The sequence below is a fragment of the Bos indicus genome, chromosome 7, assembly GCF_029378745.1.
Source record: "Bos indicus isolate NIAB-ARS_2022 breed Sahiwal x Tharparkar chromosome 7, NIAB-ARS_B.indTharparkar_mat_pri_1.0, whole genome shotgun sequence".
NCBI lineage: Eukaryota > Metazoa > Chordata > Mammalia > Artiodactyla > Bovidae > Bos > Bos indicus.
Genome location: NC_091766.1, coordinates 7,864,339 through 7,890,099, shown reverse-complemented (window position 1 = coordinate 7,890,099; position 25,761 = coordinate 7,864,339). Strand labels below are relative to the sequence as shown.

General features: G+C 53.7%; 1 protein-coding gene across 2 annotated transcripts in view; it reads right to left on the bottom strand.

Moving 5' to 3' along the window:
- BRD4 (bromodomain containing 4) overlaps positions 1-25,761 on the bottom strand; it is an 87,605-nt gene that overhangs the window by 10,158 nt on the left and 51,686 nt on the right. For both annotated transcript variants that reach the window (XM_070792629.1, XM_070792630.1), the window contains exons 2-11: positions 23,307-23,625; positions 19,679-19,816; positions 18,212-18,347; positions 16,404-16,693; positions 15,391-15,753; positions 14,305-14,427; positions 8,499-8,714; positions 7,768-7,967; positions 7,195-7,490; positions 6,018-6,128 (exon numbers count right to left, since the gene is read on the bottom strand). In XM_070792629.1, the coding sequence (XP_070648730.1) occupies positions 6,018-6,128; positions 7,195-7,490; positions 7,768-7,967; positions 8,499-8,714; positions 14,305-14,427; positions 15,391-15,753; positions 16,404-16,693; positions 18,212-18,347; positions 19,679-19,816; positions 23,307-23,591 (2,158 nt within the window). In that variant the 5' untranslated portion in view covers positions 23,592-23,625. The remainder of the gene's footprint in view (positions 1-6,017; positions 6,129-7,194; positions 7,491-7,767; positions 7,968-8,498; positions 8,715-14,304; positions 14,428-15,390; positions 15,754-16,403; positions 16,694-18,211; positions 18,348-19,678; positions 19,817-23,306; positions 23,626-25,761) is intronic.

Below are 25,761 nucleotides of genomic sequence, written 5' to 3'. Positions count from 1 at the left end.
CGGACCCAAGCCAGGCCAAGCAGTACTGGAAACATCAGGAACAGGCCAAAGGGCAGCTCAAAATAGTCTGTTTGGCAAACGAGCTCAACTGGAAGCTGACCGGCTGGAGGATCCGGGAGCAGCTGAGGAACTCCCAAGTATCACTGCAGGGCCCGAGGGGCTCCGGGGAGGCTGAGAGCAGAACCCAAGGCCAAGAGCAGCCTGGGGCTGTTACAACTGCTTGGGCTCAAGGTCCCAAGGAGCTGGGGAGGGGGCCAGGGCTTCCACACAGGCGCTGGCCAACTGCACCTCCTCAAGCCCACTCCAAGGTGCAGGAGGAGGCTGATCCCAAAATGCCAGGAGACGGTCAGGCCTCGAAGTACACACCAACTACATTTAAAACAAACGCTATTCCTTAGGGGACTTTACACGCCAGGCAGTTTTCTGCTGAGATGCTGGATTCATGACTAAAAAAGGGCTGATGTTTATTTTTAGAGCCAAAAAAAAAAAAGCCTATCCAGTGCCTCTCAGAGGGCTTGGATGATGTGGCCCACCCGGCGGCTCCCATCACTCTTGGGGGCTGAACTGAGGGGAGTACCTGCATGGGCACGAAGAGGGCCCAAAGGCTCCAATGCCCTCACCACTGATTGGTCCAGCCCTCTCGTGCTACTAGCCCAGATCTCGACCCCCAGCGGGGGCAAGGACTGTGGGCTGCAGGAGTCAGGTCAGCCGGCGGCACGGCCACGTTTCCCCAGATGTCCCTCACTCCCGGCCTGCCCGGCAGCTCCTGCGGTCTGCGTCTATGTACCTGGGAAGAGAGGGGCAAGGAGGCCGCCTAGGAGGTACTTTCCCTGTGCGACTTTAGGAGAAGAGGCCAAAGAAATTGGGAAGATGCCCAACAGACAACAGTGGGAACGATGAAAACAGAGAGAGGACTCCAGGGGGCTGTGGGTCAGCTGTGGCTGGTGGGCGCCTCTGGCCAACAGAGCAGCGTGGGCCACCAGAGAAGGCAGGCTGAGGGACAGCCCCAGGGAGCCGTGGGCCCAGCTGGCCTCGCCTCTAAAGCCTCGCTCCTCACTTGGGGAAACTCTAGATGTCACAATGTTCTTCCTGAGGCTGAGTTGAGTGAGATCTTTCCTGGGCTAACATCATTGGAAGGTCCAGGAGGGAAGCAGTTAGGATCCAGAGTCCCCCCAAAAGAGGGAGGGGTGGAGACAGAAAACGCATCTGTGACGGGCGGGGCCTTGCACACGGAGCAGCACCGCATGAATGTGTGTGCAGGGGGATTGTCATCACCCTCTGGGAGATGCCACCCACTCAGAGGACCCCAGACGACCAGGGAGGCTGGGCAGAACAGCCAGGCAGTCTTTACACAGGAGGCCCGGGCGGGCGGGCAGCCAGGCAGGCAGCCTTCCCGGAGGCGGGACTAGGTGTGAGCTGCTGGACATGACTAATCCACCCCGGGGGACAGGCCCAGGGCTCTGAGGAATTCCATAACTTGATGGAGTCCTGTCCCTTTCACGGAAGAAAATGGACTTAAGCTATAGCTTGCTGGGAAGGAATCTGGAACTGAAGACCGTTTTATTAAGAGTCCGTGTCCAATGATTAGGCAGGACCTACGTAGAGGGAGAGAGAAACCAGTGTGAGAGAAATGGTGTGGAATGTACCGTTCAAGTCATAAAGAACAGAAGAACTGCAGACCAAGCCAGCCTCCGGTGCCCCGCCTGCTGTCAGGGCACGAGAAGACAGCGCCGCAACTGGGAGTTCCACCCCTGCCTGGCCAGCTGCGGGTGGGGACAGGCCCACCTTCCCCTGAAAAGGGCCTCAGATCAGGCACGCACAGATATCTCCAGAACCGCCTGAGCCCGCTCATGCCTCTAGACAGAATGGCTTCCAGTAACGAGCTCCATGTGTGTGCACTGCGTGCTGGGGTCTCCTTTGCTGGGCTCTGCGGCTGAGAGATTACCCCGCCTGTCCTCTCCTTGCCTCACTTCTGAAGTCCCGCGTGGTGTGCCACACCCACTGGGCACCCACAGATTCTGTCCTTACCCTCCAGGGTCCACTTTTCTGCACCCTATCTCAGCGAGGTAATGCTGACCCTGCCTTGGGGCTCAGCTGGAAGGAGGGAATGCCCCTAAGAAAGGAGCTCTGGAGTGCAGGACCTCTAGCTAACAGCCTCTGCATTCCTCTGAACTCCAAGAAACAAGCAAAACTATAAAAAAGAGGAGCCAGTGACATACACTGTTAAGGAAGAGAACAAATTAAAAATAAAAACAAGTTGAGGAAGAAAGTTGTCCTTTCTTTTTTCCCAGGCATCGAATGCAGCTTCCTTTGACTGGGGAGAGGGGCTGGGGCTCTTTCCCACCCACAGAGCAGAGCAGATGCTTCTGTTAGAATCACGGATGCAACCAACACTGCACTCCCATGGTCCCCAAGTGTGTGTGTGTGTGTGTGTGGGAAAAACCCGCCCACCGGCTGCTCTCTCATTCAAGGCACATTCCACAAGGCGCGCCCTCGCCCGGGAAGCCCTTGCATCCCTCCCTGCATGTGTGTGGGTGTGAGGGGTCGCCTGGCACTGCAGGCAGATTGGCTATAGCCCCATCCTCCAGATCTCTTCCTACCCCCACCCCCGCCAGGGACTCAGCCCTTCCCCAAGAGCAAGCATCACACCCTTGGAGTGGGCAGCAGCAGGCCTCAAGACGGGACAGGAACCGAGTCATTCCAAGACCCAGGGTCGCGGAAGTTGAGGTTGGTTGTCTAGGAAGAATGCCCCACGGCCTCTGTCTGCACTTTCCAGCTCAAATCTTTCCAAAACATAAAGCATTCCTTTTCCCCCTGGAGCTATTAAGAAACACCCACATGCTCCAATCCTGGGAAAAGGAAACCAGGAGACTAAAATAGCTGGTGCATGCTCTCTCTGCAACTAGAAGACCAAAACCAAGTCCAGGAGAATGCTCTGAACTCCTATCCTAGCCTAGGCTAGGGATGCTCCTGAGAGGGACAGGAGGTGGTGTCCAGCCCTGTGTGCCCATAAAACCTGTGGGTAGCACTGGGGAGGAGCCAGACATCAATCAGCAATGGGATGGGGTGAAAGTTTACGCTGGCTCAGGGGTAGTGGGAGGGTGGCCCTTGTACCACTGTCTTTGTCCCAATACTAAACCTCTCAAGCAAATTCAGAGTTTAAGCACAATCAAAGCTCAATGGAAGACTATGACTCAGGTAACAGTTGGGTTCTAAAGATGTGGTGGGTCTGGCCAACAGTGCTGCCTGCTGCTCACGGGAGGAGGAGCACATGGTGCCTGGGGCGCAAAGACCACCCCCCTTCTGACCCCAGTCTGTGGATGCACTGCATCCCTGAACAGTAGCCCTGTCCCAACAGCCAGCCCCCCTGTCCTGAGCAGTTGGCAGCATCCTTGTCTATGGACAGTGGCCAGAGATGAGACCACGTACCACTGCCCTAGCCCCAATTTAGTGCCTCTGGTCAGTTTCTTTTGGTGATTTGAGTCCTGGGGCTGTGTTGGCAGAACTGACAAATACAGGCCCTTCAGGAATTTCGGCTCTAATCCAAATGGAAACACAAGAACAAGAAGGGCGAAACAGTTAAGCCCCCAGAGACCAAGAGAAATCCCCCCAGTGCCCCCCACCAGGCCCCCACACCCCTCCCTGCCAAGGCAGAACCACCTGTACCTAGTCACAGCAATCTACCCAGCTCCATGGACCCCACACGAGGAACCACCCAGCAAGTAAGCAGTTTCCTGTGCGGGAGGGTGGTGGCAGACAGCCCATCCCCTGGAACCAGGACACGGGCTCCCACTTGGAGCCTGGAACACCTGAGGTGCAGGGCACAAACCTACAGGGTTGGTCCCTCCCGAGAGCAGAAGCTCTCAGTCGGTCCCCGGAGCACACAGATGGCAAAGGAAAAGGCAGAACCACAAAGACAAAGAACGGCCTCGCAAAACTCAAGGTGGGGAGGGCGCCTGGGGAGAAGAAGGAGCTGAGGCAGCCGAGGGAGCCGCCAGGGCTGGACTGCTGGAGCCTGGGAGCCTGCAGGCTGGCGGCTCCAAGACTGTAAATCTTGCCCTCTTTCCCGCCAGGACAGCTGTTCCCAGGACTCTCAGATTACTTGTTGCACAATCTTTCCACTTTCTTTAAAGGAGGGAAAAATGTGAAGGAAAAAAAAAAAATCTCGGCAGCAGCAGAGAGCTGCTGGAAATGCCGTCATGGTTACTCCACAGGAGGCGGCATCAGGCGGGGTGCAGGGCACTCAGAAGCTCAGGAGTCAGGGACAAAGGCCACAGTCCGAACTCAGGACTGGGACACCAGGGTGTGATGGTCACGATGCCGTAAGGCGCCACGCTGGGTGGGGCCTGGTCGCGCGGGTTTTAGCCCTCAGGTCCTCTGCCAATTTGAATCTCTGGGGTTTTCTCTGGTTGCTCAGATCCTTAGGGGAAAAGGCTGCAAAACCCCTAGTAGGAGAAGCCTGCTAGAAAACACAGGAGGTACAAAACCCCAGAAGCAAAGGCAAACCTGAGGTTTGGCTGGAACTGAGAGTGAGAGGTCAGCAGCCACCTGGAATGCTAATTAGGCCCAAGAATACAGCCATTCACCCTGGCCAGTGCACTGGGCCCTGACCCAAGGCCCCACTCTGCCTCAGCAAGCACGGGGTGTGGCTCCCCCTACTGGCCAGCAGATTTTAAAAACACACTGGAAGAGGGAGCTGGTTAGGAAGAAAGGAAAAAGGGTAAAGGATACAGACATGACCAGCAAACTACCCACAGCAGTCTCTGCATACAACAGGAGCTCAATAAATACAGAATATCCTCAATGGATTTCACATCACTTGGGCCCACTGAAAGGAGGTAGTCCAGAGCACTGGTGTCCTAGAGAAGGCTCCCCTCCCCCCTCCCCTGGGAAACCTAGAGTCCTTACAAGGGGAAAGGAACAGTGACAAGGTCCAGGGGACCCCTGCCCCACAAGACCCACACACCTCAGAGCAGCACCACTCTTCAACTACTGCAAATAATCCTCATACCTCCTCGGCACCACCGGATCACATTATCTATCTATGTGAACTAAGTGGAGCTTGTCATTTCCCTCCAGTTACAGTAAAGTACCAGAGACAGGATTAGGCATACGGAAGAATACGCCAGGAGCCTTGCTGCCCACTGTGAGGTGCACACTGCAGCCTGCCTGGAGGGACCGGCCCAAGGCAGGCTCGTGGGCGGTCTGCAGACTGCCGACTCAGCCGATGAAGACACCTGCCTGCCCACCAACAACCCTATTCACCCAGACACAGAAGTCAGCTCCACCTCAGAGCAGCCTAGTCACCAGGCTTCTTCTCAGCCTCTCCTCTGGGCCAGTCTGAGCATCAGCTCCCAAGAATAACCAGAAATGCTTGTGTCTGGAGGAAAGGTCCCCTGCCCCACCACCGGCACAGCTCTCAGCATCTCCACCTGCCCCCGCCTCCCACGTCAAGGCTGCTGCTTAGCCGCACCAGGGGGCACACGTGCACGCCCGTGGAGCATGGAGAGAACGAACTGTTAAGAAATACAGGACACGCATGTCCAAGTGCGTGCAGTTAGGAGCAGCCAATGCAGCAGCGAGCAAACTCCGGGGAGAATGGCAGTGCTCTAAGCCCCGGGAACAGCGGGGCCAAAAGCAGGCTGCTCCACCCCTGCCGAAGCACATCACTGGAAAGGGCCGAGCTGCATGCAACAGTGCTGCCGGGGGACTCTGAGGCTGGGCAGGGTCACGCCAAGATCAATTCCATCATCTGCCCCTATTCCTCCTTTCCCAGGGCTCTGCAGTGTTAATACCACTGGCCACTGGTCTCCGCCCCCAGCCCAGGTCAGGGGTGGGGTGGAGGTAGGTGCTGGGATACCCACCACCCCAGGTAGAGGTCAACATGGTGACCAGGAAGATGGACAGACGGGAGGGCCCAGCAGGTTCTTATGACTGCCGTCTCTGCTCTCTGGTAGCCTGGACGCAGGGTGGAACACAGGCAGGAGTGTGGTGAGACAACATCAAAGACACCTAACCTGTTTCAGAGTCTTCACTGTCAGAGGAGCTGGACTCGCTGGTGCTCTCCGACTCTGAGGATGAGAAGCCCTTCATCTTGGAGGAGCCAGCAATGACATCAACTTTCTCAGCTGCAATAAAGCAACGGGGACAACAGAGTCAGGCAGGGCCCAGAGCCCCATGAGCCAGAGGGCTGCTCCCAAAGACCGGCTGCTGTCCTTCCAGACCCCGGCCCAACCCACACTTCCCAAGGGTGCAGCTAGCCTGGCACCACCCATGCCAGCCAAAATCCTGGCTTATACTCAACTTTCAAGGCCCCTTCAATCTCTCAAAATTCCCTCTCACAGGATTCACGGAGGATCAGGAGACCAGGACAGGAGGGGACTCCCTAACAAGGCACTGCTGGGAGTATGCTCCCTCAGCTACTTTCCTGGCAGTGGGGAGAAGACCTAAAGGGGACACAACAACCAGAGACACAGCAAGACAAGGAAAAGGCCCCAGGGGACCTCCCAGCACCTCAGTGTGCAGAGTGAGGTTCGGTGTCACTGTGTGACACCCTGAACAGAGGGGAGGGAGTACCAAGGACCCCAAGTCAGTCTGGGCTGGAATGAAGGCTGTGTGCAAAACCCTGACTCAGATCCTAAATTCTACTGGTCCTGAGACAAAACTATGAGCCAAGACAAGGCACTGATAACACCAAAGAGCCACTTCAAAGACTCGCAGAGTGGGTCACAAGGAACTAGAGAAGACAGCAGGCAGGTGCAGTGCCAATCTAATGCTTTTCTCCTAGCCATGTCCCCCACCCCAGAGACCCCAAAGAGGTGTGTGTGGGGGGGTGCCTTCTGGGGAAGACTCAGAAGTGGCAACTGAGGATGAAGGCTGCTGCTGGTCAGAGCAAGGCTTAAGACCCCAAGGGCCATCTGCCAGAGAGGTCAAGAAAGGTGCCCCACAGCCTAGGGTCGAGTTTGATGTCACAACCCTCCAGAGGCTTCTATGTCGAGGACACAGACTTCATAATCAGAAATTTAAATAGCCTGCAGAGGGAGAGGGCCGGGATTGCAAGGCCAAGTTAACTAAAGGTACCAATGGGGTCTGGCTAATAGGGGTGCAAGGGCAGCGCCTGGCCCCACCTGCCAGCCCTCTCCCTCACCCGGGACTGGGAACGCCCCAGCCCCACCCCAGAGGGCCAAAGGGCACCTTGAGGTTTCCTCTTCTTCCGCAAACAGGAGGTGACGTAGCGCTCCAGTTCACGCAGGGTGGATGGCTTCAGGGTCTCGAAGTCAATCTCGATCTCGTCGGGGTTGGAGTTCTTGAGGGAGGGCTCCCTCGACTGAATGATGTGCACCACGCGGCCCAGCTTCTCGCCAGGCAGTTTGTTGATGTCCAGGCTCAGCTGCCGCTTTTCCTCATATGACATGGGCTTGCATTTGTCCTCTTCCTCCGACTCATAGGCGGGAGGGGGCTTGCTCTTCAAGGGTGCTGGCTCCTTCTTGCTACGAAGGGGTGATGCAGATACCGTTAGGAATGGGTCTCTGCAGGAAAGCGGGGCACCCATCCCTTCGTTTAGGGCTTGGGGAGGCTTCTACACCCCCTCCCAGTGGTCTTCACAGGGGACAGGGGACGCTGGCAACACCCTTCTGTGAGTGCGGAGCTGTGGCTGAGACCAAGACCGGTGAACTGGGGGCATCTCGTTGCCCACCACGCCCTACCATCCTCCCCTCAAGGCCCGTCCCAGGGAGGGGGCATTTGTCAGGCGGGGCGGCCACAGACCTCGTGCTGCTGTTACTGCTGTTATTTTTCTTGGTCTTTTTGGGAGGAAGTTCCTTGGCTTTGCTTTTCTTATTCTCCTCCACTTCCTCTTTCTTTTTGTGCTTTTCTTTTTTCTTTTCCTTTTTGTCTTTCTCCTTTTTCTTTGGTTTGTTCTGCTGGGGCTGTGAAAGCGCTGCAAGCTGCTCGTGCACGGCTTTGAGCTGTGGTGCAGACAAGCAAGACACACACTTGTCATGACCTGCCATCTCACCAGCTATCCGCGGGGCACAGGCCCACCCAGACCCTTGAACCCCCAAGGCAGACCAGTGTCCTCCTTGTCAGAGGAGCTGACACTCAAGCCCCATGACCATCCTTGGTCCCAGGAAGAGGATCCCTAAAGTGGCTCGGCAAGTGTATAGACACGTGTGGGCTCTAAAGGCCAAATTGTAGGGAGATGACCATCCAGAAGGCCCCAGGAGACGGACAAACTGGCTCAACCACCTCCTTCCAGACACCAGAAGTTCCAGAAGCCTGACTTCTGCCCAGAGAACGGCCACATCAGCCCACATCCATACCCACAGTGTACATATAAGTATGAACAATATGCACTTGACTAGGCACAAGGGGACCTGCTGGCATGCAAAGCCAAGGGCATCATGCGGACACCTCCCTCTAGCAGGGCTGCCCGGGCCATGGACTGGCAAGGCCAGAGGTGGGAGCTGGATGGAGAACGGGGCTGCCTCTGCCCTCACCTGCTCCTGGAGCTCGGCCAGCCGCTGGGCTCGCTCCTCCTCGGAGTCGTCAGTGGAGCTGTCACTGTCTGAGGAGCTGTCGCTGCTGCTGTCACTGGAGGAGGGCGGGGCAGCAACCTTGGTGGGAGGCGGCACCACTGGGGAGGACACGGCCACTGCAGGCTCCTCGGGCTCATCTGGCATCTTGGCAAAGCGCATCTCGAACACATCCTGGAGGTGGGGGAGGGAGGGGAAGCCGTGCCCATGAGGGCTGCTAGGTGCCCGGGGCGGGCACCTGGACTGTGGCCCCACACCAAGCCATTCCTGGCTGGGAGAGCTGACTCGAAAGGAAGCAGAGGGCTGGGTCAGCGGTGACCCCCTTCTTGCCACTAAGCTGAAGCGTGTGCAAGGGCTCCCAGTAGTTCTTCCAAAACTCCTCTCTCAAATCTCACTTGGAGGTGAAAGGCACTCCCAACATGGCCTGATGCCCACTCCCTGAGAGATGTGGCCTAAGGACCCACCTCACAGTAGATGGCTGGCCCAATGAGGACATCAGGCTGGGCACCCCTGACAGCTGCAGACCTGGACAGACTCACAGAGAAAGTGCTCTGAGGCTCCTGACAGCTTGGTGCTCAGTGAGGACCCCCCAGGGGAGCCTGCCAGATGCTGGGCTGGGCAGCAGGACACAATACTGAACAGAACAGGAGGCTCTCTCACGGGTCACATCCCCACAGGCAGCAGACACGGCCTGCAGGTTTAGAGTTCCAGAGGGAGTGAAGGCCCCAAGGTGGGAGTGTGCCCCACATAGAGCCCACAGCCTGCAGTGATCGGGTCCTCACTGGCGATGGCATCTCCAGGACACAATAGAAATACGAGAAAAGTACAGAAAAGGTGTGGAGCACTGCAGACCGGCTATGGGAGAGGACTGGCTTTGTGAGGCGAAAGCTACCTGAGCAGAGACCCTGGGTGGACTGAGCACCAGATCCTACCCCAGGAGATCCCAAGACCTTTCAACTCTGAGATTCAGAAATCTGATGGAATTGCATGGGTCACAGAACCCAGCGGGGCAGCAATCCTTCCTGGGCTCCAGGGGTTCAACTGTGTGTTGCCTCGCCTGCCAGCTGGCCATTCCCTCTCTACCCAAGGGACTTTGTCACCAGAAATCCAATGACGACTCAGAACTGATAGTGGTGGAAGGAACAGAGCTGTTTCCCTAGCAGGATGTTGAGACCTGTTTTAAGCCCAGTTTAATACAGCAACTCACACAACAGAAGCAGGGGGACCTTTCTCAAGCGCGACCTGATGCTTGAGAGAACAGCAGGGCCCAGAAGGGCCACAGGGTCAAACTCCAAGGCTGCTATTTCAAACTGGGGTGTGTTTGACAGGGCGCAACCTAGGAGACTCTCTCGATGCTCTAGAGACACATCTTCAGGTTTCCCCATCCAGAGAGCTGGGGAAGCATGATCTGGGCAGCAGACTGTGGGACTGTTCCCTCTGCTCCAGATTACTCAGTTTGACCTCCTCCAAGGCAGTTTCTCCTCTCAAACAAGGTGCCTGCCTGAACTCTGCTGAGTGGGTTTGAGGTTAAGAAGGGCAATATCTTTCTATATTTATTCAGAAATAAATCCTGGAGCATATCCAAGGGCAATGAAGAAGAAAAACAGGAGAGATGACCAGACACTATCATTGTTCAGATTGCCAGGTGCAAGACCTGTGGGCAAGCCCATCTCTGCCCACAGGGCCCTGAATGTGGGCAGGGGCCCACGACTGCCCCCCACAAGCATCTAGAAGAACCGGGCCCACACTTGGAGAAGTGTGTTTAAGAAGGCGGTGGAGCAGCTGGACCCCAAGACAGGACAGTTGCAAGCACCTGGTGCTGCTGGGAGGTGATCCTTTACCAAGTAGAAGCTACGTGTGTCACTGGTTTGTGAACCAGCCCCCATGCCAGCCGTCAGAGAGCTCTACCTTACCACAAGGGCACCCCTGTTCTTGCCCCACAGGTTACAGCTGCTGTGGAAATGAAGCCCCCTTCCACTCCCTGGCTGCTTCTGGCCCTTGACCTACCAAGGCCCCAAAACCAAACAGCAAGGAGCATGGAACAGAAGGCCAAATGGGCCGCCAGCCTCCTGGGCTGTGCCCAGCTGAACGATCCATCATCCCCGTGTCTGCTCCAGCCCTAGGGGGGACACCCCGGGAACACACTTGGGCCTGTGTGCCAGTGAGCTAAGGGCTGCTGCAGAAAACCTTCCCAAGTGACCCAGACAAACATGCACCTGCTGCTGCTGCTGCTGCTAAGTCGCTTCACTCGTGTCCGACTCTGTGCGACCCCATAGACGGCAGCCCACCAGGCTTCCCCATCCCTGGGATTCTCCAAGCAAGAACACTGGAGTGGGGTGCCATTTCCTTCTCCAATGCATGAAAGTAAAAAGTGAAAGTGAAGTCGCTCAGTCGTTCCCGACTCTTAGCGACCCCATGGACTGCAGCCTACCAGGCTCCTCTGTCCATGGATTTTCCAGGCAAGAGTACTGGAGTAGGGTGACATTGCCTTCTCCGAACATGCACCTGCTCTGTGGTAAACAAGACAGATGTGCTCCTTGTCCTCAAGGGGCAAACACAGATTGTTATAATGTGTCCTAAGCGCTAAGGCAGAAACAGCAAGAGTTGGCCAAGAGCCTGTGGAGGAACCTGAGACCTAAGAATGAGAAGAGGGTAACAAAGGCTGCAGACACACAGGATGGTACAAATGAGAGAAAGGTCCAAATGGCGTGGGGTCAGGCAAGAGACAGTAAAACCCAATGAGCTGCACCCAGGGCAAGTGTCTCAGAAGGGGGGAGTGACAGGAAGGAGCAGTGATCAGCAGCACACACCAGGGGAGCAGGGCTCAGGCCTTCTGTGCTAGGACGCTAGTGTCTTGAGGTGTACCCATCTACTCTGCCTAGTATGACATGACCTCCACCCCACTCCAAGGACCTGGGCCACATCGCAATTCTCAACATCAGAGAGAACCCTGGCTTCCGAGAGCAAGCATCTCTTCTCACTATAGTGTTGACCAGGGCCATCTACTCTGGACTGTATCAGACTCATGGAGGAAGCTCCCTACCCTCTTTAGTGACAGAGATGCTCAGGTGCTGGGAGGCGGTGGTGTCCAAAGACTCCCGGCAAACCAGCCTTCAGCTGAGCACAGCTGGAGACCAAAGGGGAGGTGCTGTCCAGTCAGCCCGTCTTTGCCCCACCTGGATACTGCTTTCGGGCTTAGCCATACCTGGGCATACCAGGCTCAGGGGCTGGGGACATGCAAGTGAGAAGTAGAATTCAGGCCATGGAGGCCCACTTGGCCCCAGGTGCTGGAGACGCAGCCATGAGGGGACACTCAAGACACACACACGAACACACACAACCATACATACACTGGAGGTACATTGGGGCCTTGGCTATGTATGTACCTTCCTCAGTTTAATGTTTTTCCCTTGCTGTAAAACAACTGTGTACCACCATGAATTTGCACTTTCTGCTAAAATAAAACTCTGGTAATCCACGTAAGCACAAAACTTCCTAAATTACCCCTCCCTTCACAGCAGAACAGAGAGCAATGAACAGTACCAGCAGCAGCTCTGGGCCCAGAAGCTAGGCTAGCAACCCTCAGCTCAAGTCAACTGCAGGTTCCCAAGGACACTGTGAACCCAAGGGTTCCTAGCTATCTTTGTGACCATAGCTGCCAGGAGGTGGGATGTGGGCTTTCTAAAGATCCAGCATTTGGAGGCTGGACAAAAAACATAAAGTGGATCCTTTCCAGTAAAACTTTCTGGGTCAACCTCAGCCCCTGGGCACAGCAGGTCTCAACTCTTCTTACTGACACACACAAGGGCCAGAATTTTTTTGCTCCTCTTCCCCAGTAGGCAATCTAGCCCCCTAAACCATGCTGATCCTGGAGAACTTTGAAAGAAAGAAGAAAAACAAACCTCTAAATGCTACAAAATATAGGAAGTGCGTTCTAGAAATGCCCACAAGGGACCTGCCACGTCAACTCTGCCGAAGCAGACACCCCAACCTGCTTCCAGGCGTTTTACTTTCAGTAGCATGGAGACCCACCCTGTGAAGGGCAAAGCAAGCTGGGGGCAGAGGCAGCCCTGCACTGAGTCGCCCACTGGGCACTGCCCTCTGCCTCCCACCTAAGTGGACCCTCCTCGAGGGCAAGGACCTTGTCCCATTCCAGCCTTGTATCTGGAACCAACATTTAGAAAAGAGCTGCCATGTGGCAAACACCTCGGTGTCCGTGCTATGAGTAGATCCCATGTTTGGGCATGCTCATGGCACCTCCAGAACAAGAAAAATGCTGTGTGTGTGGCTCTGAGGGAACCACTGCCACCTGGTGGTGATGTCTGAGAACTGCAGTACAGGTATGACGCCTGAGCAGCTAGGATGGCAAATGTAAAAGTAAATAGTAGAAAAGGCAACCTTGTGAGGAAAGCAGACAACACAGCACCAAACTGAAGAGAGTGCCCCTTCCAAAAACAGAAAACCTCAAATAAAGTAATACACAGTCAGCAGAAATCAGAACCTTCAAGTCTGAGTGCATGTTTAATTAACAATAACCAGGTTCATACCAGTCAGGTGTTCTTTTCTTTTTAAATACCTAGAGTTTCAGGACACCAAAGGCTGACCCAGACAAGCCCAAGTGAAAGAACATCTTGGCTCCAAGACGATGACACAGGAGACAACATGCTGGTGAGTGTGGGACAGTGTGTGAAGCTAGCAGAGCCGGAGTGGTCTCCGACAGACACCGACTCAAGGCCATCAAAGGCCCTGTGCAAGTCCTCGCTTCTGGAAGCATTCCACAGCTGACAGAGAAAAGCCTGGGGTGAGGAAGCCCCACCAGGACCCCAGGAGAGCCTGTCGCAGGATGTGTGACTTGGACCGTGTGACAAGGGGTGGTCCAGGCTGCTCTGACCCTGAAAGCAGAAGTGCAACCTGGGGTCTTGGGGAGAAGAGGCTGGGAATTTTCATTATATGTGATTTCAAAAAATTATAATAATGAAAACAGGTAACAGTACTAAATGTTGACTTTATTCTCCATAATTTTTAACTCCTGATCTTTTTACTCAAAAGACATGTCTCTGCTGAAATTTGGGCATAGTTGTTCCTTGTTTCTTTTTAAAAACAAAAAAACAAACAAAAAAAGAAAAGTGGAGCTAGTTCACGCGTTTCTTTTGTAATCTGCCCCCTCGCCCCCACCCACGTGTGCACTCCACAGCACACACCACCTAGAATCAACCTGAAGGGGCCAGAATCCCACCCCACTAGGGCTCCGTAGCCACACAGAACGTCTAGAGGCAGCCGCGCTGCAGCGGGAAGGCACGCATCATGGCTCTCAAGGCTCCAGTGAATGCCCGCAAATGAGCAGCTACTTCAGCTCACAGCTGGGACAAAGTGTCTACCTGGCAAGAGTGTCCCTCGCCGACTTGAGACAGGTCTGTTTTGGAGAAGAGTTGGGCCATGCACAGGATGCGCACTCTTCCGGCCAAGGGGAATCGAATGCAGGGGGGTGGGGGTGGGGGGTTGGGGGGGCTTTCAGTGGAACACCCCAAAACCCAAAATGCCCAAGACCAAAACCAACCACCCTACCTTAATCAAAAGGAAATAATCCCAATGTAAAATATATGTATTATTCTGACTTTAGTCCACTCTTCCAAAGCAACATGGCATTATACCAAAGCAAGCGACAAAAGTAAAACCTGCTGAGGCCCACAGAGGCCTGGCCCACCCAGGACCCCAGCCTGCTCTGCTGCAGGACGCCACACCCGGAGCTGCCCCAGAGCCTCACCTGGAGCTTGCGGGCCATGGCCACCACCTCATGGTCAGGAGGGTTATACTTGTAGCAGTTAGAGAACATCAATCGGACATCGGCACCAAATTCCTGAGCATCACGGTACTCACGGGCCTCCAGTTTAGACTAAAAAGACAGGACGGGTCCTGGTTAGTCACGGCTGCCTATGCTCCAAGAAGGGCTGTCTGCAGGAGCAAGTCAACTTCTCAATGGCTCGGAGTTTAACCCAGACCTCAATGGAGAGAAGTTATTACCTCAGTCCTCAGCATCAAGCGGACACAGAGATACTCTAACAGCAAGTCTCAAGGCCAGGAGATGCCCTGCTAGTGTCTAACCCACTGTGCCTGGCAAGAGTACACAGGATCCAGAGAGACGAAGCTTAAGCTACAACTAACTGTAAAGAGAGGGCTGGCTCTAGTTCTGACCTGGCCTGTATTTGTCCTGTTGACGTCAGACAGGACACCAATCAAAAGGAACACAGCAATGTCCTCTGCTCTGCCCAAGTTTGGACAGGTTTATTCCACTCCCACATGGAAAAAATGCCAAAGGCTTAAAATAAACAAAATCAAAAATGCCAAGAAAATGCCAGCACTTGGGACTTCCCCTGGTGGTCTAGTGGCTCAGATTCAGAGCTCCCAATGTAGGGGGCCCTGGTTCAACCCCTGGTCAAGGAACTGGCTCCTGCATGCTGCAACTAAAGACCCCATGTGCTGCAACTAAGACCCAGCACAGCCAAAGAAAAAAACATATATGTATATATATATTTAAAATGCCAGCACTCACGTGCCTCTCAAGAGCCTGTCAAAGTCACCACTGTCCAAACCCTCCTGTGCCTGCCACGCAAAGGTGTCTATGGGCACTGGGCCTCGGGACCACAGATGGCTGGCCTCAGATGGGGGCAGGGGCAGCACTGCTGTCCGCGACCAGCAGGGTCCCAGGATCTCGGGGGCTGCACGCCTCCACAACCCCCAGCAGGGGGCACTAGGCCACTCTGGGTTGGTGAGGAGATTTAGACAGCTCCTGAGACTGTCTCCTCCTGGACAGGCCTCAGAGGTGCTGGCCTTTCCTGTCCTGAACGCATCCACTCACCTTGATTGTGCTCATGTCCATGGGGTGCTTGATGATGTCACAGTAGTCATGCAGACCCAGCGCCTCCACGTCCACGGGCTTGTAGAAGGGCCAGGCGTAGGCCGCGTGCTTCTTGGCGAACATCTCCTTAAGGATGCCATTGCAGCACTTGAGCTGCTCTGAGACCTTGCTGCTCTTATCTGGCGCCGGGTGCTGCTGCGAGTCAGGCACGTCCTTCTTCGGGGGTTTAACAGGCCGGCTGCTCTCCCGCCGGGGGCCCAGCTTGGCAGTCTTAGGCTCCGGGGGCAGTGAGGGCGGCTCATGAATGGGGTCAATGGTGGTAGGGGTGGTGGTATCTGCTTTCCTCTTAACCCCCTTCTTTGTCTGCCAAGAGCACAGGCGCAACAGGCATGGTCAGAGGCAGTGGCTGGCACAGCGGGCCCTCAGGGTCACTCCTGAAGCCAAGTCCTTTCTAGGGTCTCAATTCTCAACAGGGAACAGGGCCCAAAGGTGAAGGACTGAAAACAGGGAGACCCTGTCCCACCACTCTGTTCTGCAGCTGGGACAGGACCCTGCCAGTGGCAGGAGAAAGCACATAACCGAGTGTGGGATCTGCTCACCAGAGGCCAAAGAGACTTCTGAGAGCAATTTCCCACAGGCCAGGGACCTCTCCCAGAGCCCACCCCTGTCACTGGCCACCCACGGAAGGCACACTCAGAGACTATTTAGACGGCATCTGCAAACACACAGTCTACATTAGAACCGGGAAGGGGGCAGCAACCACCTGGAAGGTGTTACTCAATTATGGGATCTCTGGGTCAACAGCTTTCGGGCTGTGCTGATTTAAACACAGCTTGATGCCCCCTTGAAATACCCACAAGTGCCCTGGGAGCCAGAAGCATTGGTAAGGATGGGTGACTGTCTCCTGTAAGCCTCACTGCAACTGGGGGGGGGGTGGGAAAGGGGTTCTTTTAGCTGACGTGGCGGGACCTACAGAGTGGCCAGGCTGGGCCACACATACACAGGAGGCTCACCTTCACAGGCTGTGGGGTGGCTGCAATGATGGGCGGGTGGCTCTGCACGGGCTGGGGGGCTGGCGCAGGTGGGGGCAGTGGCTGGGGGGGCACTGGCGGGGGCGTCTGCAGCGGCTGGGCAGGTACCACTGTCATGACAGGGGTCTGGACGATGAGGTCTGGGGTGACGGCAGGGAAGGGGTGAGGTGTGGCCTGCACAGATGGAGGATTCTGCTGAGGGGTCTGGGTCTGCGGAGGAGTCGACGCTTGCGTTGTGTTTGGTACCGTAGAGACGCCAGGTTTTGCTGTCCCTATCAATCATAAAAGGGACAGGTGGTTAGATGCCAGGCCTGCACGCTGGCTGACCTTGTGGGGACACTGCCATACGTGGTGAGCACACAGTGCCATGGGCATGGCACACACAGTCACCAGAACAATTTGTCTAAGAGACGGAACAGCCCAAACACCCTGGCCCTCAGACAGATCTGTCCACCTGTCCTAGGAGGCTCCAAGAGCAGTGGCACACCACATGCCACACTTCCTGGGGTGTCCTGGCTGCAAGTCCTCACTCAGGCACAGAGACCCCTTCATGAGCATGAAGGCATGAGCCAAAGGAACAGGAAACTCATGCTGAGACTTAGCACCATGACAGTGATAGCAAAAAAATATTCCTTGGCACTTTCAGGCAGAGCTGTCCTCATTCCCAGAAACGCTGCCTTCTGAGTAAGCATTTCTGGCAGGAGGCCAGGATCAGCAGCCCGAGCCAAGGTTTCTGGAAACTGGCAGCCCACTATCCCTCTGAATCACAGGGGCAGGATGGACAGCTGCTGCCCTTCAGGACTGGCTCACACTGCCTCCCTGCAGCAGTGTGGGTGAGCCAAAACACACAAGGTCCCACAACTACCCAGGTGAATGAAGCCCAAACCCCTCCCAGCAGGGAGGCTGTGGCTCCTTGGTTCTGAGTATACTGGACACCTGTGGGCAGGTTCCACAGCCAAGGGGTGACCCTCAAGACCAGCTCTCCTTGGCTACCCCTCAGCACTGCAACGGAGATAGCCAACCCCCTTCACTCCCATGAAATTACCCCTTCCAAGCAAGACAGGAAGTCAGGTGAAAGCTTGCTCCTTAGAGCAAACAACTCACAGCACAGGCCACCTTGCAAGCATCATCTTTCTGCAACTTGGGTGCTGCAGATGGCAAGATGCAGAAGGCAGCTGTGAAAACTTCCTGTACAGAAACATTTCACGAGTAGGCTACTCCCTACCAACTGGCCTTCAGAATGGTATGTCAGGCTGGGGGGCAGGGGCGGGGTGGGAGCTAAGACAGAGAGAGTTTGACTTCAGAAGACTATCCAGTAGCAGGTATGACTCGGACACAAGTGGATTAAGATAACTCAAGTGACAAACCTTAAGGCTCTAGGATTAATTAAGACTAAGACTGCCCTTGATCAGATAGATCAATTTTACCCAAAATGAAAAAGACGGTCTATGGCATCGGTGGGATGAAGAACTCAAATTGTGAAATACTTAAAAAAAAAAAAAAAAAGTTACACTTTCTTTTTAACTGAAGTCCATCGAGAAAGGCAAGGCCCAATGTTTTCTACTCTGCTGGAGGGTCAAATGACCCTCTGAGCTGGCTCCCCTGATGAACCTGGCTCCACCATATCCAAAACAGCAACAACACAGGTAGCAAATAATATAGCTGTCTTCCCACCACTCTAGTCTCCCAATGAACTCGGAGAAGGCTAGCCAACTGGGGAGAGAGAAAGCCAATTTTCTTGCTGTTTCAATGTGAAGCTAAGAGTGCCAGGGCCACTGAAGGTACCCTACCTGCTTCTTTCCTCCCACGTCCTCTTCCTTTTGCCTGGACTATCACGATCTCAGTTTCTTCAGTGGGCAGTTCGTTGATTTTTTGCAAGAAGAGCTTCTCCAGAGCTTCTGCCATTAAGACTATGTCATCTCCAGGCTAAAAGAGGAGACACACACAGTGAGGGTTGGCAAGCCCTCCCCACCTTTCTAGACAGAACAAGAGCTCCCCATCCTAGGTCCCAAAGTGTGGAGCATCGTATTCAGAGTCCTCCAATCTGAACTCCAAAGGGCCACAACACAGCTATACTACCTGGCACTGCAGAGGCTGCCTAGGCCTGCAGGTCTGCTGCCTCTCCAGCCTTTTAACTTCTGGCCTGAGAAATCATCCTAATGCCTGCAGTATTTATCGAGCACTGCCAACCACAGACTGGGGTCCCTCCCTTGACACGATGCAACTTCACCAGAATTACTTGGATTGCACAGGATACATGAGCAGGGCTCCAATAACGTTCCCCAGGGTGTTGCCAAAGCAGCTCACTGAGGCCTGGGGAAATGTCCATTCCTTACTGCCTCATGGGTTCCACTCTGTCACCTCACCTGTAACATCCCTCAACCCACTCAGCTCTAAATGGAGAACTCTAACTGTACATATTTCCCTTAAACCTAGCGATGAGAGCTGAGACTTTAAACAAATGATCTGGCTTCATGGCATAGCCAAGATGAATGGCTTGGCTATTGGGTTAAGATGTGATCTTTAGGCCTACAGGTAAGACCCTACAAGGGGATACTTGATTCTCCGGCCACAGGCTATTATTGATGGTCATGTCCACAGTTGCAAATGCAGCAGGCCCCACACTGTACCCTCTCTCACATGTAGGTTTCTGTCTGAGCACATCTTTCTTTACAACTGGGCTTCCCTGGTGGCTCAGCTGGTAAACAATCCGCCTGCAATGCAGGAGATACGTTTTGTTTAATCCCTGGGTTGGGAAGATCCCCTGGAGAACTGAACGGCTACCCACGCCAGTATATTGGCCTGGACAATTTCATGGACTGTATAGCCCATGGGGTCGAAAAGAGTCGGACACAACTAAGCAGCTTTCACTTTCTTTACATTTTCTCTACATTTCAGTAGATTCCTTCCTGACAATTTGAGTCTCCTAACAAACTTTTTAGTGATTCACTACTGTCCTTTTCACATCTTCTCTACTAGACATGCTCAAGAACCAAAGTCCCAAGGGCATCAGAAGCACATGCTTCCAGAAGCACATGCTAACGAGGACGGCTGAGAAACACAGCCAGAAGGCTACTGGCCTCAAAAGACACATACCCAGTTCACACGCAAAACCAACGGCCCCACCTACCTCTGCTGCCAGCGGTCTCCTCTGGCCGGACCCCACTCTACCTGCACCCCGCACCCCTGCCCATGGGTTCCAGACGTGCCCACCACCTCCTCTACCTTCTGCTTCTCCACCAGCCCCCACGTCTCACCTTGTTGTAGATGTAACAATTTGTAAACATAGTGTTGAAGTCCTGGATACATTCCTGAGCATTCCAGTAATAGTTGTTTTCCAAGCGCTTCTTTATTGTTCCCATATCCATAGGTGTTTTAATGATCTTATAGTAATCCTGCAGAGGAGAGAGAGCAAAAAGGCCAATGTCACCTCCGCAGCCAGGCAGCACTCACGGGTGGGGCGCGGATCTCACCCAGCCTCACGCCACAGACATGCAGACCTAAGCTCTGCCACCGCATCAGTGAGCCATCTCATGGATGGACTCCAAGATAAAGTGGTTCACAGAAGAGTTGCTAAAAGCTGAGTGGCAATTTAGAATAAGTAACAGGCAAAGTCACTCAACCTTTAAAAAAGTGGTTCTTATCTGGTAAAATAACCCACGGGAGTTTCTACTTTCTCCCCACCATGTGAAATTATCCACATCCATAAAATATATTCAAGCCTCAACAACTGGACCCCTTGCTTCCTGTCACACTGAAGCACCATGGACCAAAAGCCTCTATCTTCAGTTCATCTCACTTCCATTCCTTTTACCTACATATAGTCTATCACTAAGGATCCAGTAGTATCTGGATACAGTTCAACAACTAACCAGGTTAAGTGCCAGATGAGGAATCAAATGGAGAGTCCTCACTATTCTTAGTTTAAAAAAAAAAAAAAAAATCCAAAATTCCAGCAGACCCACTCCTCAAACCTCTGGATCTTATTCTACAAGTGCTGAACAGAAGACATCAGACAGCAGGTGTAGATGTGGCAAAAGCCCTTCCAATCAAACTCTCTTCTACCATTATACCTTTCCCAAAATCTAAACCTATCTTACAAGCAAATGCTTATGATCAGACAGGGCCTGGGTTTCCAGGAGGAAGGACCACAGAGGGGCAGGCGAGAAGGTGCACCTGCACACAGCTCGCCGCCCCATTAAGGTCCACTCTCTCCAAGGCTCCCACAGTCAGGCCCAGGTGAAGTACCAGAACCGCATCACATCCCAGGGGCAGCCTGACGGCAGCGGGGCAAGTCGGTGCTCTGGCAAGCATCGAGGTCCTGCCCAAGAACAGAGGCGAGCAATGCTGAAAAAGTAAGCCAAGGGTGTGAGGTTCTGAGTTGCTCTGACACCCACGAGAAAGGAACAGAAGTCGCTGGCATACACCTGAGAGCTGGCACAGCTCACACCCCTGCCCCAAATGGGGCTGCGGCACAGGCCTAGGTACCCTGGCGAACAGGCCTCAAGAGGAGACTGAACCAGACTTTCTACACTGTATTTGCTCTGACCACCTTTCCCAAGAGAACGAAGTCCAAATATATCTGCCCTGGGGGAAACTCAGATTTTATTCCATGGCCCAAGATCGTGGGGTCACCACCTCAGACTGGTGTCAGGCGCTTGAACCGGCCGTGGGGTGCCGACAGTGGTATGAGGCCCAACAAGACAGTAGCTGAGGACAGAGCAGGAGGAGGAGGTGAGACAGCGACAGGTGAGGGTGGGGGGACTGAAAGGGAGGCAGGGGCTTAAGGGGCAAGACGACCACCCATCTGCACACATGTATGGAATGACAGAAGCAGGCATTCCAATAAGGCCAGCAGGGACCAGAGGCCGAGACACAGGTAAAGATCTGGAAGGGATCAGAAAATAGAAAAAGAATAAACTCTTTCCTGAGATGGCCCTATTCCCATTTCCTGGGGAGGGGGCTGTCCCTGGAAACTGGGCTTCAGTATGACACTGTTCCCAGTCAAAGAGCCCTGCCCCAGCCCTCTGGGTTAGCCCCTAGCTCGGCCACCTCTGTGAAGGCACCAGATCAGTGCCACCACCCCCAGCTTCTTCTTCCTCCATTGGAGCTGCTGAGGGTGACACCAAGTCACACTGGGACCCCAGAGGAGCTTGGCCTCCACTTCAGAGAATGACCTCAAACTCCCAAACCCCTTAGCCTGCCAGCCCATGCACACCCTTGTCTGTCCCACTGGCTGGCAGGCCGCCTTCTCAGGATCTCCGGTCCCCCGACCCCCTTTCTGCTCAGTCTTCACCGTCTTAGCTCTCCGTGCCTCTGCTCCCTCCGCATTCACCTGAACAAACCAACCCCTCCCTCCTCCACCTGGCCCTGCCACAGTTTCCCTTCAAAGCCAAATTTCTTGAACCGGTGGCTTCACATCCTCACCTTCTTGTCCACACTGCTGGGAATCTGGTTTCTACTTCTGCGCCACAGCTTCCTAAGGTCACCAATGCCCTCCTAAAGGCCAACAGGAGGGTCACGGTGGAATCCTCAGCTCTCTGACCTTCCTGTAGTCTCTGATGTGGACACCTGAGAGGCTGCTCTCTGTTGGTGACCCTCCTAGCCTCCTGCTCCCTCCAGTGCTATAAAAGCTGTGGGCCCCATTGGATTCCAACTACAGTGCCTTCTCTCCCCATTCTTTGCATGTGCTCTAGGAAGGTCACCTCACCTGTGGATCCTGCACAGCCCACTCCTTAGTCTAGCTAGAAGCTGGTACCGCAAGCTCTCCCAAGAGCCTCCTTCCTTCCAGTGATGGGCTCAATGCCTCTGTGGTCAATGAGGAGAGCGACCTTTGGAGCCCAGATTCCATGAGGACCCTTCTTTTGTTCCCATCGGCTTTCCTCCACCAGTTCATGACCTGAGCCTGCAGCACCCCCACCTGACTCTCCTCCTGAGTGCACACGATGGGTATTCAACGGACAGACAGTACTGGACAGCTGTCAGAGATACAGCGACCGTCAAGCAAGGAAGGTCGCACTGATGGGTCCCTCCTCCTTGAGACCAAGTGCCTGGCAGAGGCTGGGGTCCTGCACCAGTGCAGTTCTGCCTCGCAGATTCACATCTGGGTCAGCTGCAACAATCATCTAATTCCAACGCCCTTGTCCAGGTGTGTGTGGGATTTGGCAAACAACAGAAGACAATTTAAAGACAATTAGTCCTTGATGCTTTGAAGAAAGAAAAAATTAACACGTTATCCTGTTTCCTCCCCGAGGTTCAGTTAAAGGCAGAAGTTGAGTTTCCAGAGCCATTTGCTAGCAATGTGGGCAAACAGAGAACTCACAAAGCAAAAAGGAGAGGAACAGGGGCACAAAAGAATAACAGCAGATGTAACATGGCCACAACACACCCCTCTTCAATCCAGGCCACCTCCGTGTACCTGGCTCCATCCTGCCACCTTTCCCTGCCCATGCTCTGGGTGACAACGAGGATGCCAGTACCAGAACAGGTACTGCAGCAAGCCAATTCTTCTCAGAATCTGACCAACCACGTCTGCTGAACCTACTGGGTCGGTCTGGCCAACCAAGTCTGTGGAGGGAGGGCCTGGACCACCAAGTGACCCCACTTCAAGTCCCCCGAAGCAAGGGCAAACTGCAAGCAACCCTCCACTTCTATTTCAATCTCGTCACACAACATGTCCCAGAATCGTAGCATCAAAGAAACCAGTTACTATTTAATTCAGTCAGCACTTCTCTCTTTCCCCACTTCCATTCATCAGGACTGCTAAAACCCCTCACTCAAGGATACTGGAGTTTGGCTCCACCCTCCCATCAATCCATCCTTACAGGAGCAACACAGGAGGAGACCTGGAGGAAGGCAGCCCTGGACCCTGCCCAGATTACTCACAGGGAGGTTTAGCTTGACGGCATCCACAGGCTGCTGGAAAGGCCACGCAAACTGGTGTTTCCATAGTGTCTTGAGCACCACTTTGAGCAGATATTGCAGTTGGTTGGTCTGCCTCTTGGGCTTGTTGGGGTTGGAAGTCTCCGGAGGAGGGGGGTTGGTGCTGGCTGTGTTGGCTTGCTGGGGTTGGGCCTGGGCCTGCGTTGTAGACATCTGGGTAGTTTCTAGTCCATCCCCCATTACTGGCAGATTTCTCAATCTCGTCCCAGGGCCACTCTCCGCAGACATGCTACTGATCCCATCACATTCTTCACTGGGCAATCTACAAAGGAAAAGCCACTGTCAGAGATGAGGCAGTAGAGCGGAGCCATTCACAATGACACAGCCCCGAGGGCTGTGGCCTACAAAGGCCGAGCCCCTCTGATGAAGACCGACTGGGTCGGCTGGAGAGACACTCCAGGCACTGACTAAAAGGGCCCCACTGTCTGCTCCCCTCAAAGATTCATCATCCAGTAGGAAAGAGAACCAGGAATCAACTTTGAGGGCCAGGCCATGGAGTCTCAAGTCAGCCAGGGGCTGAAAGGGGCTGTGGGAGCTAAGGAGTTCAGGGGAAGGTGGATATAATAAACAACAAACCAAGTTTTCACCTCTGAGTTTTTAGTGGACACTGTGAGAGAGGATGATTTGCAAGCCTCAAATTATCTCTTCATTAATATTTTTGTTTATATTTGTGGCTCATGAAACATTTAGCCACGTCGGTAATTGTACTTGGTGAGTGGGGGCCAAGCAGGAAGGCCAGACTGCCTGAACCTTTTTTAGCCCACACAGTCCGCTGCTGAGTGCTCACACTTACGAAAAATATTTTCTTGGTAACTTACATAATGTAGGTTTGGAGATTAAAGAGATACCACACGGTAACTGCTGATAACATAAAAATGAATCCATACTTGACCTACTGTTTTATTAACCAGCTTTTCAAAGTTTGTTTATAAAGGGATAGAGGGGCACTTCCTGTGATTCTTTGGGGGCTTGGGGTGGGGGACAGTACATGTGACCTGCCCCCACCCCAATCAGTGCCTTATTAGCACTCTGTCCATGCACTGCCCCCAACAACCCCTGCTTCAAGCCATACTATGGACATTCTTGCAACGGTGGCTTTGTGCACCTGTCCAGTTATTCTATAGGACAACCACAGGGAAGTGGGTTCATGTTTTTAATGTCAAACGGCCCCTCAGAAAACACACTAACCCACCCCTTACTTTTCATTCTTTTAATGAGAAGAAACATCTGCTTAAAAGCGTACTGATCATTTGCACTCTTGTGCAGTACTTTTCTGACACTTTACTACTAGCAAGAAGGAACAATCAGAAAGTGAGGCAGGAGCTGCTTCCATGTAACGAGCAACTCCAGTAATAAATCCAGGAGTTCAGTGAGGGTAAGAAAACCTCCGTAGCTGAGGAAGTCAGGCAAGGGCTTAGGCAAAGAGGGACGACAGGACTCTGGCAGGCAGAGGGGACAAGAAAAAATGGGGCAAGCTGGCTCGCTTTGTCCCAGCTTTCTTTCTGGAAGACGCTCAGCACATACTAGGCATTCTGGTTCAGTCCAAGTGTAATTTAAAACAAGGTTTTCACAATGGTTTCCATAAATGCAGTTCTGGCAAAATGTTACTGTTGTTGTTCTGTCACTAAGTCATGTCTCTCTGTGACCCCACGGACTACAGCAAGCCAGGCTCCTCTGTCCTCCAGTATCTCCCGAATTTGCTCAAATTCAAGTTTACTGAGTCGGTGATGCTATCTAACCATCTCATCCTCTGCTGCCCCCTTCTCATTTTGCCTTCACTCTTTCCCAGCAAGAAGGTATTTTCCAATAAGTCAGCTTTTCACATCAGATGGCCAAAGTATTGCAGCTTTAGCTTCAGCATCAGTCCTTCCAAGGAAGGACTGGAAAATCACTGAATTTTTAAATGCACAAGGTGAGAACTCACTACATAAAAGCAACTCAGTAGTGAAGTCCGTCATGGCGTGGAGGGGGTGGAGAGCTGAACCTCTTGGTCTGAGGCCTGACAAAGCCAACACGGCCAGGGAGACCGCTTTCCTTCCAGGGTGCTCTGGCTGACTACAGACCTAGCTATCAAGTGGCTAGACAACCCAAGAAGAGAGCGCTGCTCCGAAGAAAAGGCTGATGCGGGGGCAGGAACACACATGGGGAGCCCATGGCCATCACATGGCAGACTGTGGATCCTAGGGATCTGAATCCTTGTTTGCTTTAAGAGGAAGCATTGTTCTCTACCCCCTTTCACCATATAGATATAAAACTTAAGAGTGAAAGTGAATGTGAAGTAGCTCAGTCGTGTCCGACTCTTCGTGACCCCATGGACTGTAGCCCACCAGGCTCCTCCGTCCATGGGATTCTCCAGGCAAGAGTACTGGAGTGGGTTGCCATTTCCTTTTCCGGGTGA